The sequence below is a fragment of the Equus quagga genome, chromosome 2, assembly GCF_021613505.1.
Source record: "Equus quagga isolate Etosha38 chromosome 2, UCLA_HA_Equagga_1.0, whole genome shotgun sequence".
Lineage (NCBI taxonomy): Eukaryota > Metazoa > Chordata > Mammalia > Perissodactyla > Equidae > Equus > Equus quagga.
In genome coordinates this window covers 113,675,862-113,692,896 of record NC_060268.1, presented here as the reverse complement: position 1 = coordinate 113,692,896, position 17,035 = coordinate 113,675,862, and the positions used below count along the sequence as shown (strand labels likewise).

At 41.2% G+C, this 17,035-nt stretch overlaps 1 protein-coding gene across 2 annotated transcripts in view; it reads right to left on the bottom strand.

The window, feature by feature from the left end:
- Positions 1–914: 914 nt before the first annotated feature.
- CHRM3 (cholinergic receptor muscarinic 3) overlaps positions 915–17,035 on the bottom strand; it is a 453,240-nt gene continuing 437,119 nt past the window's right edge. For both annotated transcript variants that reach the window (XM_046651978.1, XM_046651979.1), the window contains exon 5: positions 915–4,927. In XM_046651978.1, coding sequence (XP_046507934.1) covers positions 3,136–4,927 — 1,792 coding nt within the window. In that variant the 3' untranslated portion in view covers positions 915–3,135. The remainder of the gene's footprint in view (positions 4,928–17,035) is intronic.

Sequence of the window (17,035 nt, the reverse complement as noted above, 5' to 3'; positions counted from 1 at the left end):
TCTGTTAGGGTCTAGAACTATTATATGTGAGTGAACAGGATGGAACATATTTAGAGATCCAAGGCTGGATTTAAGGCAAGGATGGTTCAGGACAAGATGGAGAACTAGTAGAGAGACCACAGGTAGGTGAAGAGCAGGAGAGAGCAGAGTCAAGGGAAACGGGGGACCAGATAGTTCACTTCTACGCATCTGGTGAAGCCTGGAGAACAGAGAATACGAGAGTGGATTTGCTTGTGTGTTTACGTATGTACTGGGGGGAGTTCTTGATTTGTGGTCTATTTTAGGTTTGACTATTTTGTTCTTTTAATTAAAGTGGATAATCGTGAAAGTTCTGCAAACCTGATTTATGTGGAATGAAATAGTTTGATTCCCAGTTTGGGGATGAAGACATTTTGATCTTATATAAATATTGAATACCTTCTCTAATGACAAGCCCTTTGAGAAATGCATGTGTAGCTATGTCCAGCTATAAACACTCACTACATCTTTGATTAAACTTCTCAATTCTCCATATTCAAAAGAATCGATTTTTCTTATTTTTCTTCTCTGAAAACGACCTAACAGTTGGACATACCTTTCTATAAACACAGCCAGTAAACAGTATTTAAAAGCAGCTTTCAGCCATAAGAGATTTAAAAACAATTCTATAATTAAACCAGTAACAGAAAAGGAAAGCTAGAGTCTAGGATTTGTTTCTTTTCTGCTATTATCAGCATCATAAAAGGACAAAGATCAGGAGATAATCACATTTAAGATGAATTGTTATTAACCTTTGCAGTTCTGCCAAAGCTCAGGGTTTCTCCATTTCTTAAATTTAGTTTTGTTTTTTTAATACAGGAAACAGCCCTTTGAGAGGGAGGCAAGATATGAGTTTCAGAAAGAATGGGAATTACTGAAGTACTGGGAGACTTGAATCAGCATTCACACATTTATTAGTGCCAGGCCAACTTGAGTAATAAAATATAGATGCAATTGCTCACTAGACGTTTCACAGGTGGATAACACAACATTCTGTAGTTTGCTATACATATTAGAAAATAGTCTCTGGTTTTTCTTATTCTTTGGTTGAATGTGGGACAAAAAATAATCATTCTTTCAATTATGCTGATTTGCTTTTTTCCCCTTCTCATGTGATTTCAAACACAATGGTGGAGGGTTGCTTTGTTCAGTTTCCATCAGATTGAACTAAAGAATGGTTTTAAACATTATGTTGAAGTTACAGTTGACTTTTTATTACCCAGAAAGAATTAGGTACTTGCTGAAGCCAACAGGGTGACCTTTTTCCTCTTCTTAGCCACAGGAAAGCTCAATATACTCTACTCATTTCTCAAGTGGACCTTAAAGAATCACTTTCAAAGGACACCATGGCTGAAGACTGAAGAGTAATATTTATCGACATTAAATAGACACTTGGTGAAGTATGCATAAATATTTCTTCATATAAACATAACACAAAATTAAATAGTTCAGAAACACAGACGCCACTGAGTACGCTTCCACTGTTGTCACAGTCACCTGTAAACACCACCTCACACTGAATACAAAAGCAGCTTCTACCCCGGCCTTGGGTTCACAACACAGAGGTCCTGTACAAAGGTGAGATTTCTCCTCCGCCCCCCACCTCCCTCCCCCCTCCCCACACAGCCCCAGCAAAAGGAAAAGAAGGAACCCCAACGACTACAGCAGAAACAGAGATGACAGCAACAGCAGTACCCCCTCCCCCGCAATAGAACTGTTAGCATTTTGGTCAATTCAGAGGAGAATACAAAATCATTTTTTGAAATGTAAGGAAATTGATTTGAAGTAATACTTTTCAAAGTGCTGTTCTCTCTTCAGAGGACTTGTGACTTCCTAAACCCCACCTAGTACTGGGTGAAGGTTGCACAGTGAACACCAGCAAGCACTGGCCACAGCTAGGGAACAAAGGTGTTGGCCTTTTTCATTCAGAAGGTGCCAAGTAGCAAGAAATCAAATACCATGTTCTCCTTCATCCCGCCTCACAATGTCTCTTTTGCTTTGCTATATATATTGCTGTGTATGACATTCAAATGTGACACTATTGTTTTGTTTCAAGCAGCTTAGCAGAAATTTTGTTTGGAAACATTCAGATTGGGACGATTAAATTCAAACAGGTGGAGGTGATTCATTCTTTGAGCTCAGAGGGGCCCCGATTTGACTTAGCTCTGTTGAGGATATCAACAAAGGAGCTAGCTCGCTCACAGTTTGGTCAAGCCATGGTGCTCAACCTGACTCCAGAGGATGTCAGCTCTGCAGAGACCTGCTGGGAGGGCCTGGCTGCTCTCTGCTGCATATTCTCCAGGGCGGTTTGTGGAAAACAGCCCTGGTTTCCAAAACACTGCACTGGGCTTATTTCACTTTTATGTTGTGTTAGGATCCTAGAGAACTTCAGTCACCAAAGTACTGAAAGCATATATTGCAGGAATAATTTGCCAGTTCAGTGATTCCTGTTATATTATATACACTACGTGTATGTGTGCAAAACTCACACATATATATATATTTATATATTTTTATTTGTACGAAACTTGAACTGCACAAAACAGTACTTTGCAAGAATCAAGAATCAAGTCCACAAATAGAGTTTAACAACACACCGAAGAAAAGACGGGAAGCTCTATTGGGACAAGAAGGTTCAGCTTTGCAACGTGTGAAATAATTTCAAAACCACAGATGCACTAGCCTGATGTGTTCCACGTGGGGTCTGGATCTACACTTTTGGGATCCTTGGAAAGAACGTGGCAACGGGGCCAGCTAGTTATGCTCATCTGCGATTCCAGAGGCAACGGGAATTAAAAGAACCAAGCAGATCAGTTTGGGTATATAATTGCTATGAAACAATTTTTTTCCTCTTTAAGAAAAAACACTTAAAGTCTATTTCAGAATAAATTCCTTTATATTCAGTAATATGCTTTTTTTTTTTTTTGCTGAATTGGTATTTGACTTTTTTAATTAAAATGAGTTTATTCAATGGATCAGTAAACAGGCAGCTTCTTTCATATCTGGGTGATAAAAACATTTTCATCATCACCAGAAATCACCCCCACCCTCACCTTACTCCCTTCTAAGGTTTGTGGGTTGATGTGTGCGTTTGGTCACTTTTGATAAAACCTCCTTCTACAAGGCCTGCTCAGGCACACGCTTGTGAAAGATGACTGACTGTCTTTGCTGGTACTGCTGCTTGCGCCTCTTCCTTTTGTCACACTGGCACAGCAGCAGCATCTTGAATGTGGTTCTGAATGTTTTGTTGCACAGGGCATAGCACACAGGGTTCACGGTGCTGTTGATGTAGCACAGCCAGTAGCCCAGATTCCAATAGGTTTTGGGTATGCAGCTGTCACAAAAGGTGTTCACCAGAACCATAATATTGTAGGGTGTCCAGGTAATGATGAAGGCAAGCAAGATGGCGCTGAGGGTCTGCGCTGCTTTCTTCTCCTTGACGAGGGACATCCGTTTCCGCTTAGTGATCTGACTTCTGGTCTTCAGAGCAAATCTCTTGGCCAGAGTGGCCTCCTTGAAGGACAGAGGTAGAGTGGCCGTGGTCTTACCCACTGAGGAGTTGACCTCAGAGGTCTTGGCTGTGTCTACGGCTGACTCTAACTGGATGGGAAGCTTGGAGAAGCTTTTTTGAAAACTGCCTCCATCGTCCATGCTCTTCTGAGCCTGCAGCTTGCTGGCTTTCCTCTCCAAGTCCACTGTCCCCAGCTCCTCGTCAGTCACCTGCAGGTTGTCTGATGAGGGTAATTTGGTGGAATTGAGGATGGTACTGTGACCTGGAAGCTTGAGCACAATAGAGTAGATGGCTCTTGTCTCTGAGCCAATGTCCTCCTCATCAGAGGAGGCGGAGTTTTCCAGGGAGGCAGCAGCGTCATTGTTATTCCAGCTGTCACTGCTGCTGTGGTCTTGGTCCATCTGCTCAGCACTGGGCTTCCAACTCTTGGTTGTGAACCAGAAGTGGCAGCGGCCATACTTCCTCCTGGATGAGCGCTTCATGCTTTGCTGTTGAAGCTCATAGCTGCTGCAGCTTCGAGAACTGCCTGTGGGGTGGACAAAGTTTTCTGCCTCTGCTTCTGTCCCAGAGGCTTGTAGCCCAGCAAGCTCTTTGGTACGTTTTTCAGTTTCCTTATAGATCCTCCAGTATAAAATAGTCATAATGGTGACAGGCATATAAAAGGCAGCGATGGCCGTGCCAAAGGTGATGGTGGGCTCACTGAGGAACTGAATGAAACACTCCCCTGGGGGCACAGTTCTCTTCCCAACAAAGTACTGCCAGAACAAGATGGCAGGAGCCCAAAGGATGAAGGAGATGACCCAAGCCAGACCTATCATCACACCAGCTCTTTTTGTTGTTCGTTTGGCTCGGTATGTGAGCGGCCTCGTGATGGAAAAGTACCTGTCGAAGCTAATGACTAGAAGATTCATGACTGAAGCATTGCTAGCCACATAGTCAATGGAAAGCCAGAGGTCACAGGCCAAGTTTCCCAAAGCCCATCGATTCATGATGATGTAGGTAGTAAACAGATTCATCGAAATGACCCCAATAATCAGATCTGCACAGGCAAGGCTTAAGAGGAAGTAGTTGTTGACTGTCTTCAGCTGCTTGTTGACCTTAAATGCTACTATCACTAAGATGTTACCGATGATAGTCACCAGGGCCAGCACGCCCGTTAAGAATGCAATAAAGACCACTTGCCAGATGGTATGACCTCCCAGGGGGTCACTGGTGGTGCCATTTGGAGAGGAGAAATTCCCAGCTGCTCGAGAAATGTTGTAGCTGCCAAAATGAGTGGCCGTTCCTGGGGGCAGCCCTGCATCTGAGGGGCCGTGTATCCAGGAAGCGCTGATGTTTGGAAACAGAGGCGAGGTTGTATTGTTATTGTGCAAGGTCATTGTGACTCTTTGACATAGTCTGGGGAGAAAAGAGAGAAAAGAGGGAGTTAGGAAAATTTCTGCCTTCACTTGATTTGTTCTTTGCATTGCACACTTTAAAAGACCCAGATGACCTATTATAGGATGCTGAATCTCAGAGAGGCCACAAACATCAAGTTCGTTCTCTTATTTTAAAGGCGAGGAGTCTAGCGCAGGCAGAAATTGATTTGTTTGAGGCAGCACAATTAGCTAGTGGCCTCCATTGAACATTGTGCTTTTCCTCCCACATTTCTAAATATATACCACACATACTTCCACATGATGCTGTTATCAAACAAAATCTCTCTTACTTCTTTTATTCCAAAGAGAAGGGGAAAACTATTAGGTGCTTGTATAATACTTATCCAGCAGAGTTTTATCATCACGCTACTTAATGCGCTAATCTTATTGGTATCATTTGCATTTTATCCACCTGGGCATTTACTTATCCCTGTCTTTGGACATAAGCAACTTTAAGGGGCTATCAGCCATTTAAGCCTCTCTGGACTGAGCAACATCAACCTGGAGCAAGGGGGAAATGAACGAAAATCACTCCACATTATGTTGCCTCTTTAAAACACAGATAGAAAACGTAATGTATTGGTTCCTTGTAATGGTTGGCAGCAGTACACAAAGCAGCTATGTTATGCTTGAGAATATAGACAGTCTTTACCAGAATGTTCTGAACTGAACAAACCAGTTTTGAATACTTCTAGTATTTAGATATCTTAAGTTCAACGGTCAAAAAGTACTTGAGCACCACACACACACATTTGCATATAAATAGTTGCAAAACTGCAAATAGTTCTTTTTTTTCAAGTAGTTATTTCAAACACTTGCTACCGAAATATATAAATAACTAAGAATCATTACAATGAACGTATCACCAAGAAGACCCCCATGCTGTCATGGGAAGCCTTGGTTGAGAACTGCTCCGTCCTCTTGGAATCTCCAGGATTGTACTTCTAGGACACAACCGGCCTAGGAATTCTCACATCACCAACTGCTGTGGACTTTATTCAGTAATTCATTCCTCAAAGTGTGTCATTCTATGAATTCAACATTTATCTACCGAGAAAACTTCTGTTGTGCTTAGGCTCTTGGTTAAAAAAGTGTTCAACTGTAAACACTTACATACAAATGTGTATACACACGCACACGGCAAGAGTCTTAAATCAAGGCTTTAGACACTGCATGTCAGAGCATCTCAAAGGAGTGCAGTCAGATCACACAGAGCCTTTTGGAAAGGCCTTACAGTGGAGTGGGAAGACTTTGCTCTTCCAGTGGCGTAGGTTCAAATCACTCCCTGGGACTGCGATCTTGGGCATATTTAACTTCTTCGAGTCCCAGTCTCCTCATTGAAAAATGGGAATGAAACGTTCTGTATAACAGAATAAATTGTTGACAAATTCAACCTAGAATTCAACAGTAAGTGGCCAAAGTAACTTTATTTCTCATCAAAATGTTTTAATATATGTAAAGTACTTAGACCAGAGCCTCACACATAGTATGTGCTACATAAGTATAGTGTCTGATGTTATTATTTTTATTGAACAATGAACTCACTTTGCTTTGGCTCCCATGAGGCTCAGAGCTCAATCTAGCGCAATAATAAATGACAGAAGAGAATATTTGTTGGACACTTCTTATGTGGTACACATTGTGCAAATCAACATATGCATTATCTCATTTAATCATTACAATAACCACATTTTACAGGAAATAGCCACAGAAAGCTAAGTAATTTGTCCAAGGACTCAAGCTAATGCTTGCGGGTGGAGGGAGGCAGAGATTCACCCCCAGATCATCTGAGCCTACCACCTCCATTTTTAACTGTGATGTTACATTACCTTTCCACTAGCTCATCCAGGTGTTGTATACAACTAGCCCCTCCTAACTGGTTAAAACTCATTGTACACTGCTTTAAAGTGGAATTGATGTGCATTTAAAAATTAATGAGATACCATTTGTCACCCAAAAGATGGGCAAAACATAAATGATGATACATGTAGCACTGACAACAGTGTGAGGGAAATAGTCAGTTTCATGGTTTTAGTTGCAGTGTAAATTGACCAACAATTTGAAAGGTAATTTGGCAGTATCTGTCAAAATAAAAATGCACAAAACCCAAGATCTCAGAACTGTCTGACAGTGTGCATGTGTAGTATGTGTATTTTTTGTGTATGAGAAAAAACACAAAACATACATAAAAACACACAAGCACACACGTGAACTTTTACATACACTTACATACATATATTCACTTAAGCACTATTTGAAATAGTAAAAAAATTGGACATAGTCTAAATATTCTAACATATATTCTATTACGGAGAAAAAAATAGTTTTAAGAACTCCTGTACAATCCATCACTGTCTGCCCATAGATGAAATCTCCTACATTGCACTAATTTCCAATTACAGGTAAATGATGTTTTTTTTCTTCTTTACTTATTTTTACTTCTCTGGGTTTTATTAGTTGATGTCAACTCATCCTTATCTCCCGCTCCCTTTCACTGAGGGGATGTCCATATTTGGGAAGTGTTACATGCTGTTTGTTTGGGGTATGCAATAGCATTTATGGTTTCTTCCAAGATACATATAAAGAAGATCTGTCTGCCCTCTGCTCCTCCACCTCATTCCCAGTTTCCAATAGTTCTAAGGGTGTTTGCCCATCTTCCCCATTGCACCTGCAACTATGTAGAAGGATGAGGACAGACTTGCCTTTGGTCAGACACCTCAGCTCAATGTCCTGTCTCTGAGGTTAACAACCACTGTTCTCCTGGGGAGTCTAGGACGCCTCTCCAATGTCCTCCACTGCAAAGGCTCAGATGAGGATTACCTTTCTCTTCTTTACATTGTCACCCTAATTCATGAATTTCTCTTTTCCCTGCACCAGATCCTGGCCAATTTTTTATATACTTTCTGAATAGCCTTTATCTTCCCAACATCCTCCACTCCAAAGCTTCCCAGACACAGGAGCTGAGCTTCCTTGTCCACTGTTTGGTTTGTATTGCATCCCATTTTACCTTCCTCCTACTCCCCCGCCCCACCCCAGCCCCTGGGGGCGTTCTGAATCTCACATAATATTCTACAGCACCTTTAAAAAGTTTTGAAACAATTTCTAAGTCTCTGCTCTCATATCCAATGGAATTGTTCCTGTTCGGTAGACTTATTTTCATCACTGATGTTATGCTGATTTTATTATAAATAAATATAATGGCCAATAATCCCAGTGCTTTATATTTGTGCTGATGAAACATCTGTCTTCTTTCATCTTTTTTTCTTCTTGTCAACACTATGCAGTGATGTCTGTTATTTGTCTTTCCTTCATCCATTCTTTTGGAAATGGCCTGTCATCCACAGTATGTACTTCTGGATGGGTATCAATGACGTGGTCCTGATTCCTCTATCTTAGCAATGGGTCTGAAGAACACGCAGACAGGAGCAGTAAGAGTAAATTTTGGGAATTGATATGGATGCTGGAAAGAGAGGGGGGTAATTCTTTGTTCTTTGGGATTCCTAGGTACTGGTGACCCTATTTATATCTATATGGAAAATCTGAGAAGCAAGCAAACATAGAGGAAAAACATGGAAAGGAGAGAGATGGGAGGGAATGTGGGGAACAGAGATGGCATGATCATGATGTCTTCTCAGGCCTGGATCTAGCCCCTCCTGAAGTCAACTCTGCCTCCTTGACCTTGCCAGTTATGTGAGCCAACCATTTCCTTTGTTGCCTGGGCTACCTACTGTCACCTGCAACCAAAGGGTCCGGATTAACATAACTGTCATCATTAACATCAACACTTCTCATTGAACCACTACTAGCTTTAAGTCATTATGATTGGTGCCACTGAATTCAGTAAGACAGGATTCTGCCCTCCGTGAATTTACTCCTTAAAATATATAGGTAATTTTTTAAATTTACAAAAGTGTGTAAACATCCAATATGGAAACACATGTGAAAGTGCTTAGAGAAACCTAAACGGCCAATAGAAATGTGAGGCATTGTTTTTATGACCAAGTCCAGGGAGACAAACTCATTTTATTCCCTTTAAGCTGTCCTGGCAGTACCTATTCTGAAAAAACCATTGGGGCTCTCAATTTTTAAACCTCCTGAACTGAAAATGTGATAATTATTTTTTTATAGAAGTATAAATTAATTCTACCTTATTATTATTAACATTTTAATTATGAAAGACCGAGGAAAAATGTAAAATATTCTTTCAATTCGCAACTACGCTTTCTTCTAAGACTAATTATCTAGTGCCTCCTCCATATTCGGAATCCAGTATGCACCATTTTTCAAGGCTTGTTTGGGGTCTCTCTTTGACTGCCTTCTTTGCCAAGAGTGTCTCTCTTTTCTGTTGTAATTCATTACAGTGTTCAACAGCTAAAATGACTTCCCAAAGCGATCTTGGTCAGGTGAAAGGAATGCCACAGCCGGCCACTAGGTGGCAAAGCAGACTCGAGAACAAACTGCCGGCGCGCGCCAAAGCGCAGCCTGCTTCCCCAGGCTGGTGACGGGGAGTTTGAGCTGAGCTCAGTCATGCAGTCCGTGGAGGATATCAAAGAGGGTCAACGAACGCTCTGCAGTCAAATGTGTCTTTAAAGGGAATCCAACCTTTTCTGACGTGCAGAGTCAGAATCAAACTTTATGAACTTAGCTCTAGTTATTCATTTCGAGCGGCCAGGAGGAAAGATGTGCCCTAATATGGTGCAATTGCTCATGCTGCGAACAAAACAGCCCAGAAGGCCAAAACTGGAATAAAATTCCATTTTAAAAGGAGAAAGCTTGTTTTTAAAAAGTTGATGTATCATGCTGCCCCCCTTGGTTGCTGCCTTTCATAGGTTTTATTCAATTTGACAACAAAAAGGAAGGCTGCTTGGGAGCGTACTTGTAACAGCGCCGATTATGAAGAGCAGTTGCTCCTGAAATAACACAGTTATACCTCAAAAACAAAAGTCTAAATTGGAATGATGATCTGCCTTAGCACTTTCAAGCCTAAAACCTTTTGTTCTTAGAATTTCCAAAGAAAGGGCAAGAAGTGAAGAACAGACGTGAAGCAGTTCTTTTTAAACATGTGTGAGACCGCTCTGCCCAGACAGGCCAGCTCTCCATCCCTGGGGTCATTCTGTGGGACAAGGAGGGACACAGAGCCGCTGGAGTCTTTCCTACTGCACACAAACCTTTATGATTTAAGGTTGATTTATTATTTTTCCAATATTCTGAAAATTTATTGTTATTTTTGAAGACGTTGCTTGTGTAGTGGAGGGTAAGGAACGATGCATTTGAAATGCTATTTGAGCTAACATAATTGTAGAAATAATTCTGATGAAAAATCTTCAGTGAAAGTCATTTGGACTAAATATTTCTAACATGTCAGTTTATGGACTGAAAGGACATGGTGAAGAAAGTTCTTTGGGCTTGATATTTATGTTTTATGATTAAGTTAGACTAGTTATGATTTTTTTCAAGGTCCATATTTATCAGAGTATTTATTTTTGTATCTGGATATATGCCATATTTCTGATTTCCTTTTAAACTTCAGCCTATTTGCACCTCCCAATTCAAACACATACAGAAGACCTTATGTCCACGAAGAAAGTAGAAGTAATGTAGGAGGCGTGCAGAAAGCAGCGTGACAAGCCCTGCCATGGCACATTAGGGTCAGGAAACACACCGATTCTGCCACGTGGGCCGACTGCCTGAGTGCTCTGATCTGAATTCCCCATCTATAAAATGGAGGTGATCAAACTTGAGGACTAGATAGTGAGTGTAGAAAGTACTCAGTGTAGCCTGACTGGTCCACAGCAGTTTCTCAAAAATGCTAAGACCAATTTAACAATTTTCTATGAGTGACTTTATAGACTAGCCTTTCTCAAGGCTAACAAGAGCTAACATTTGTTGAGTGTAAAGCATTGGTTCCCAACCCAGGGTGACTCTGCCCCTGGGGGACATTTGGCAATGTCTAGGGACATTTTTCTTCTCACAACTTGGGGAGGATGTGCTGTAGGCATCTAGTGGGTAGAGGCCAGGGACACTGAAAATGTCCTGCAATGCACAGGACAGCCCCCTAAAACAAAGAATTATCTGGCCCAAGAGGTCAACAGTGCTCCGGTTGAGAAGCTCTAGAGGAAAGAGAAGATAATGGAGATCGAGAAAAATGAAGCATCCAATTTTCCAGGAAAATCTGGAAGATGTCCTGGCATTTATTAACCTGGCAAACTCTAAGTCTCTTCAAGAATCAGCTCTCACTTGATATCTCTGGAAATCACAGTCTCCACCCTCCCCGCAAGGATGAATCTTGTATTCAGTTATTCTGCTCTTCCATGGTTATTTCAGAGTCCATACACGTGAGCGCTTGGCTTACTGCAGCCCTAGACCAGGGACAGAGTTTTTGCTCTCCAGAAACCTCGAGTTGGAGACACCATCAACTAAATAAAATCACTGTCATAGAAGGAGTAGTGAGAATATTCAGCTTTGCTTGAGTCAGCGAGGAAGTAGCAAAGCAGGGGATATTTTGTGAGTGTTGAGGAATAAATCTCCAGGCTGCCAAGCAGTAAAGAGAGAGCACAGCATTCCAAATAGAGGGAACAGCCTATGCAAAGTCCACTCCTCAAGGCTGCCGGCACACCCTAACATACTCCTCTTAGAGCACACAGCACTTCAATTTGTCTCTCAGGACACCAATGGCCACTTGAGGAAGGTTCCATCTTCTCCTGCTCAACTTTTTGCTCTGCGATCTAGCACAATTTCTCTCCCATGGGAGATCCAGAACTACTACCTTCACTCTGGTATTAACTAGATTAACATAGTTACACTTTGGACAGGAGGACAGAAAACAGAAGGGCTCCAGGAGATAAAACTGGAGAAAAGGTGAAGGAGGCAGGAAGGCAGAAAAGGAGGCTGCGTTTGATGAGCAGGGACTTGAAGGGAATAAGTGCTCAGGCTGGGGGCTCCAGAGGCAGCCGTAGGGAAGGCTGAGAAACTACTCTGGGGTTCTCAAAACGTCCTCACATATAGTGGCATTCAGCTGGGACTGACCTGAGAAAAGAAAGAATCCAGAATCCATGTGGCTGGGAAAGAGGAGCATTCCCTTGATAACCAGCTGTTGCCCAGAGACTGCTTCAGCCTCTTCCACGTCAGAGAAGAGAGATGAGTTCTCAGATAACCACATTGTCTCTTCAAATGTCTGTCTGGTAAAGGGCATGATACAAATACAGAGTTTTCTGGGGAAACAAGCATCACATACTACAAGGATTATGTTGTAATCACTCTTTGCCACCTTGAATATACTCTTGACCTACCATTAACACTTGTTACATACTCTGAAGGCACTAGGCCTCCTGGGGTGACAGACAGCCTGGGTTTGAGTCCCAGCTCGCCATTTTAAGAGCTGTGGGACCTCAGGTTCTTTATTAAAGCTCTGAGATCCTCAGCATCCACACCAGAAAATTAAGAGTAGTGATATACCACATGGCTGTTAAGCAAATTCATCTGACACAACTGCCCTCGCTCAGTAGGGCTCTGCAAAAGGGAGTCCCCTCTCTCTTGCTTCATGATCACACCCAAGCTGAGGTCCCTGAGGCAGGCCAGCATGGCAGCCGGCCATGGCGAGGTGTCTGCACTGGCAGCCACCTGTGCCCTTCCCTGGTTAAATATGTGAAATCTCACTTCTTGTGTATATGTGTATTTTCATTTTCCTATTAGGTTGTAAATCTCTTGGAGACATTATTAAAGGCTTTTTTCTTCTTTTTTTGTTGAGTTTCCAAGTCTGTCTTAGAGTCCCTAACTGTGGTTAAAATAAAGTGGCTTGTCAGTAGATACCATATTTAGTGGATTAATATTTGATGCAATATGGTTTTATTAATAATATTCTAATTTTCTTGTATAAGCAAATCAGGTAAGGAAAAGGCATAATAATTGTGATTCCTTTTCAACAACTCGAAAGCAGAAAACCATTCCGATCAAAATGAACTCTACTGAAGAAGTGGAAGAAACAGGCTGGGGAGAAGCAGACAGGACACCAAGTGGAAAAACCCCAGACTAGCAAGATGGCTTCAGCCAAGAATCTTATACATGGCTAAGGGATTAAAAAGTGTTGCGGGAAGGATAGGAAACTATGGAAATGAAAACAGGACACCACAATTTTATTTTTATTTCCATTGTCCTTTCAGGGACATGCTTTCTAAGTTCTTTTTTTATGACTTTAAAGACAAACATCGTGATGACCTCAGGGCGCTGCAGGCTTTGACCTCACTCTTTCCTCTCTGCTTCTGCTACCGATAAAGTGATACGCATGTACTAACTCATTTCAGCCTCACAATAATCATATGAGGTGGGACTATGAGGTTTTCACTTCAAATGTGAAGAAACGGGTGCACTGAGTGGTGAAAACACTTGCCCCAAGTCACACAGCTAATTGTAAGATGCAGGTGTGGCTGGCTGCCCCCAGTCTGTTCCTAACCTCTACCCTAGCGGCAGATCTGCCGCGACCAAGCAAAATTTGCAAACCTGACACTTTCATATGTAAGGTATAAAGCAGAAGTGCAGTCCTCCTGTCCTGCCTCTCTCATTCCCATGCCCTAGAGCTAACAGTTTACTTAGAAAGTAAATATTTGTGAGATGAATGGATATGTCCTTCCAAAATGTGTGCTTTTGCAAAATTATGTGTGTTTTTAAGCACTTACTATGTGCCAGGCACTGTTCTCTGTGTTTACACACAGATGACTTATATTAATATTAAATGGCTTATAATAATATTATTATTAATTTATAATATTAATGTAATATTAATAATTAATATTAAATGACTTATATTAAGTCATTTAATCCTCACAACTATCCTGTGAGTTAAGAGTCTTTTATTTAATGGCCAGATGAGAAAACGGAGGCACAGAGAGGATAAGTGACTGGGCCAGGGTCACATAGCTTCTAGGTTGCAGAGTTAAGATTTGAACCAAGGCAGACTTACCCAAGATTTTGCTCCCAACTACCCAATGTGTATTATGTTCTCTAGCTTACTTTTTTTCATTTAACAATATATCATGGACCTCTTTCTCAATCAGTGCAAATAAATCCACGTCACACATGCTCTGAAAGGAACCCAAAAACGTAAAGAAGGACTGTCCAGGATTCATTAGTTGTCACATTGTGTCCTTGACTCAGTTAGAATTTTCAGGGCAGGAAAGTGCAGGAGACACTGTGTTCGCTGCAGATTGTTTCTTTTAAGTGAAATGTTGCAGAGCTCAGCATTGGTGCAGCCGATACAAATCTCCCAGATACTCCGAAACGTAAAATGGCCGGTTTCCAGACTTGCTTCCCTCTGCGGGCTCTACTGTCATGTTAGCAATGAGTTAAAGGTGCACGCCTCCGTCTGCCAGTGTTTAAAGGAGCTAGCCATCGACTGTCTAGCCCACATCACAAAATTGTGTAGAAAATCAAATAAATTAATAAATACGAAAGGACTTTGATGAAGTATAAGATGGATCGGGAGCTTAAACAACTCTTAAAACACTAAACTCCAAGGGTATTTGCAGATTTTGATTCAAAGATAAAATGGAAATCAAATTCTTTAAATATGACAGACAACTATAAAAAAGACTACTCTATTGAAAGTGCTACCTATCTGTGAAAATGAAACAATGAGAACAGAAACTGTGAGATTCAAAATAAAATAATAGTAAAATGTATGTTTTGGCACAGTCTGTATAATTAAATATTAGAAAACAATGATCTCTTGTTTTGAATTTCCTGAAACTAAATGGAAACGAAAGCTCATATCACTATTAATTCTGGCTCTTTGGGATTAAAAACAAAGAGGCAAAGGAAGAAAGTTGAACTAGTCCAGCAAAACAGTGCAAATCCTTATTTTAAAAGGCAAGAGGAATAGGAATGAAAAAACTAAATACTGAAAGTGTGAAATCAATACAATGAAAAGATTTATTCAGGCAGAAAAGAAGTCATCGTACTGAGGTTTATGAATAAAAACAAGGAAAAATAACTGCAGGTCGAATGTTGAGGTGTGGTGTCTGGGATCATTTGGTGAAGTCCCCAGCAGATTGCTCTTCCTCTGAAGGATACAGCATTTGCTGCCTGGGCTTTGCGCAGCGCTTTTTCTCTGATGAGTTCAGAGGTCTCAGGTCTCCCACCTGCCTCGAGGCTCCCCAAGGGCAAGGAATGGGGCTCATACGCTTATATAACCCAGCAAGTGGATAACCTGGAGCCACACGCACCTGATGGCAAACTGTCCGTGTGCTCCTAAGTTACCTGGGCAGATGACCACACACTCTGAGGTTTCTGTTCTCTTTCCTGGGATAATATGTGTAAAGCATATAAACTCAGTGGCTGAAATATGAAGTCTGTATCTGTGGTAAATATCATTATTAACTGTATCTTACTGTTGATAACATGCATTAAACGCTTTATAGAATTAATATACCACAATGAAGTGGTCCTGCATCTCTGAAGGAATTCTTTTAGCAACTGCCAACTCCCAGATTCAAATGATTTTTAAGCCTTCATGATGCCAGTGATTCAATATGGCACATCACATTAATAATCATGGATTGCACTGCATGTTGCACGGTGCTATGCATACTGCTGAACTGATACATTTTAGCATGTACAACATGACCCATGATATAACCAAGTCTATAATAATTGGTAATACTCCTCATCTATTGAGTGCCTACCATGTGCCACTCCACAGATGGCATATATATTATCTTCATTATATATATATTCATTATATATGGCATATCCATATTAATATTTCATTATATATTCAAAAAATACATATATTCATTAAAGTAAATCCTTATAATAATTCTGTAAGGTAGATACTCTCAGTATTTTATGTTTGAGAAAACAGGCTTGGGGGGGTTAAGAGCCTACCCAAGGGACTCTGGACTAGTTAAGCAGTAGTGCTGGAATTGTGGACTGTGTGTGTCTGACACTAAAACACACTATTCGTTTAACCTACGCTACAGTGTGGTCCTCTTGTAATTGGCATTAACCACGTGATTACTGTTGTGTTCATACATTGCTAGTTCCATAATCAACACATCTGATTCCTCTTTACTCTGCACTAGATGAACCAGGAAATGGATCATAAGAGAATTAAGGACTAAATAGGGTTAGGCCCTTCCTGAATTTAAATTTATACTCCTTGATGTGAGCACTGTCTCTTTCACTCTTACCTCCCTCCTTATGTTTGATGTCCTCTGGTGGGACTGTCATTTAGAATTGGATAAAGTTCTGACCTAGCCCAGGACTGATGGCTGAAACCCAGCTCCACGAGCCACTGATAAAGTGAATAGACTGGCTCCTAGTTAGCAGCTGCTGTGGAGATACATACTTCGTTGTTCTCCATCACTGGTGTAGCCTGGTGGACCCAGTCTGCACAAGCCAGAATTGGTAGGGCTGTACGCTGAGGCGAACCGAGTCCTCTGGGCAGGTGCGATGTGCTCGAGGAAGCAGCACTAAGGGCAGTGCCTTTCCTCCCTGACCCTAGCAAATGAGGAAAGCTGGCTGTGGGAAGCTGGGGAGGAAAATTAATGGTTCAGGGGAGCTGATTTACATGCTGTGGGCTTCTCCGTGAAGGCACTGACACCTGCATCAGAAGAGAGAGCTTTTCCAGACTATTTTTTGTTGCCATTCTAATTGTCATATGAGTGTCAGTGTCAGAATGCATTTGTCTTCAGAGAAAACCACCACAATGATCATCAACACCACCACCTCAACAACAAGAAACACTTTCAACTATAAAGACAGGCTATAAAAGAAAAGGCTTTTTATAAAAGTTATATTTCAATATATTCCAGTCAGGGGCAGATACAGACTTTGTGGAGACAGAAGCATCTATAACTTTATTGTCCTCCTTTAGAAAATGAATACAAAATTATGACTATAAAATGCCATCACTCCCCACTCCCCCAAGGGGCCCTTGGAAGTGAGAGAACTTGAAGTTTTAGCTTTAATAGCTTCACAGTAAATCTTTTTCTGATTCCAATGAAAATAGAGATGATCTAGTTATTACTGAAATACTGCAAGTTTTAAAAACTCTTATGTAAGTAAATAATACGTGTATTCATATATTTAGAAT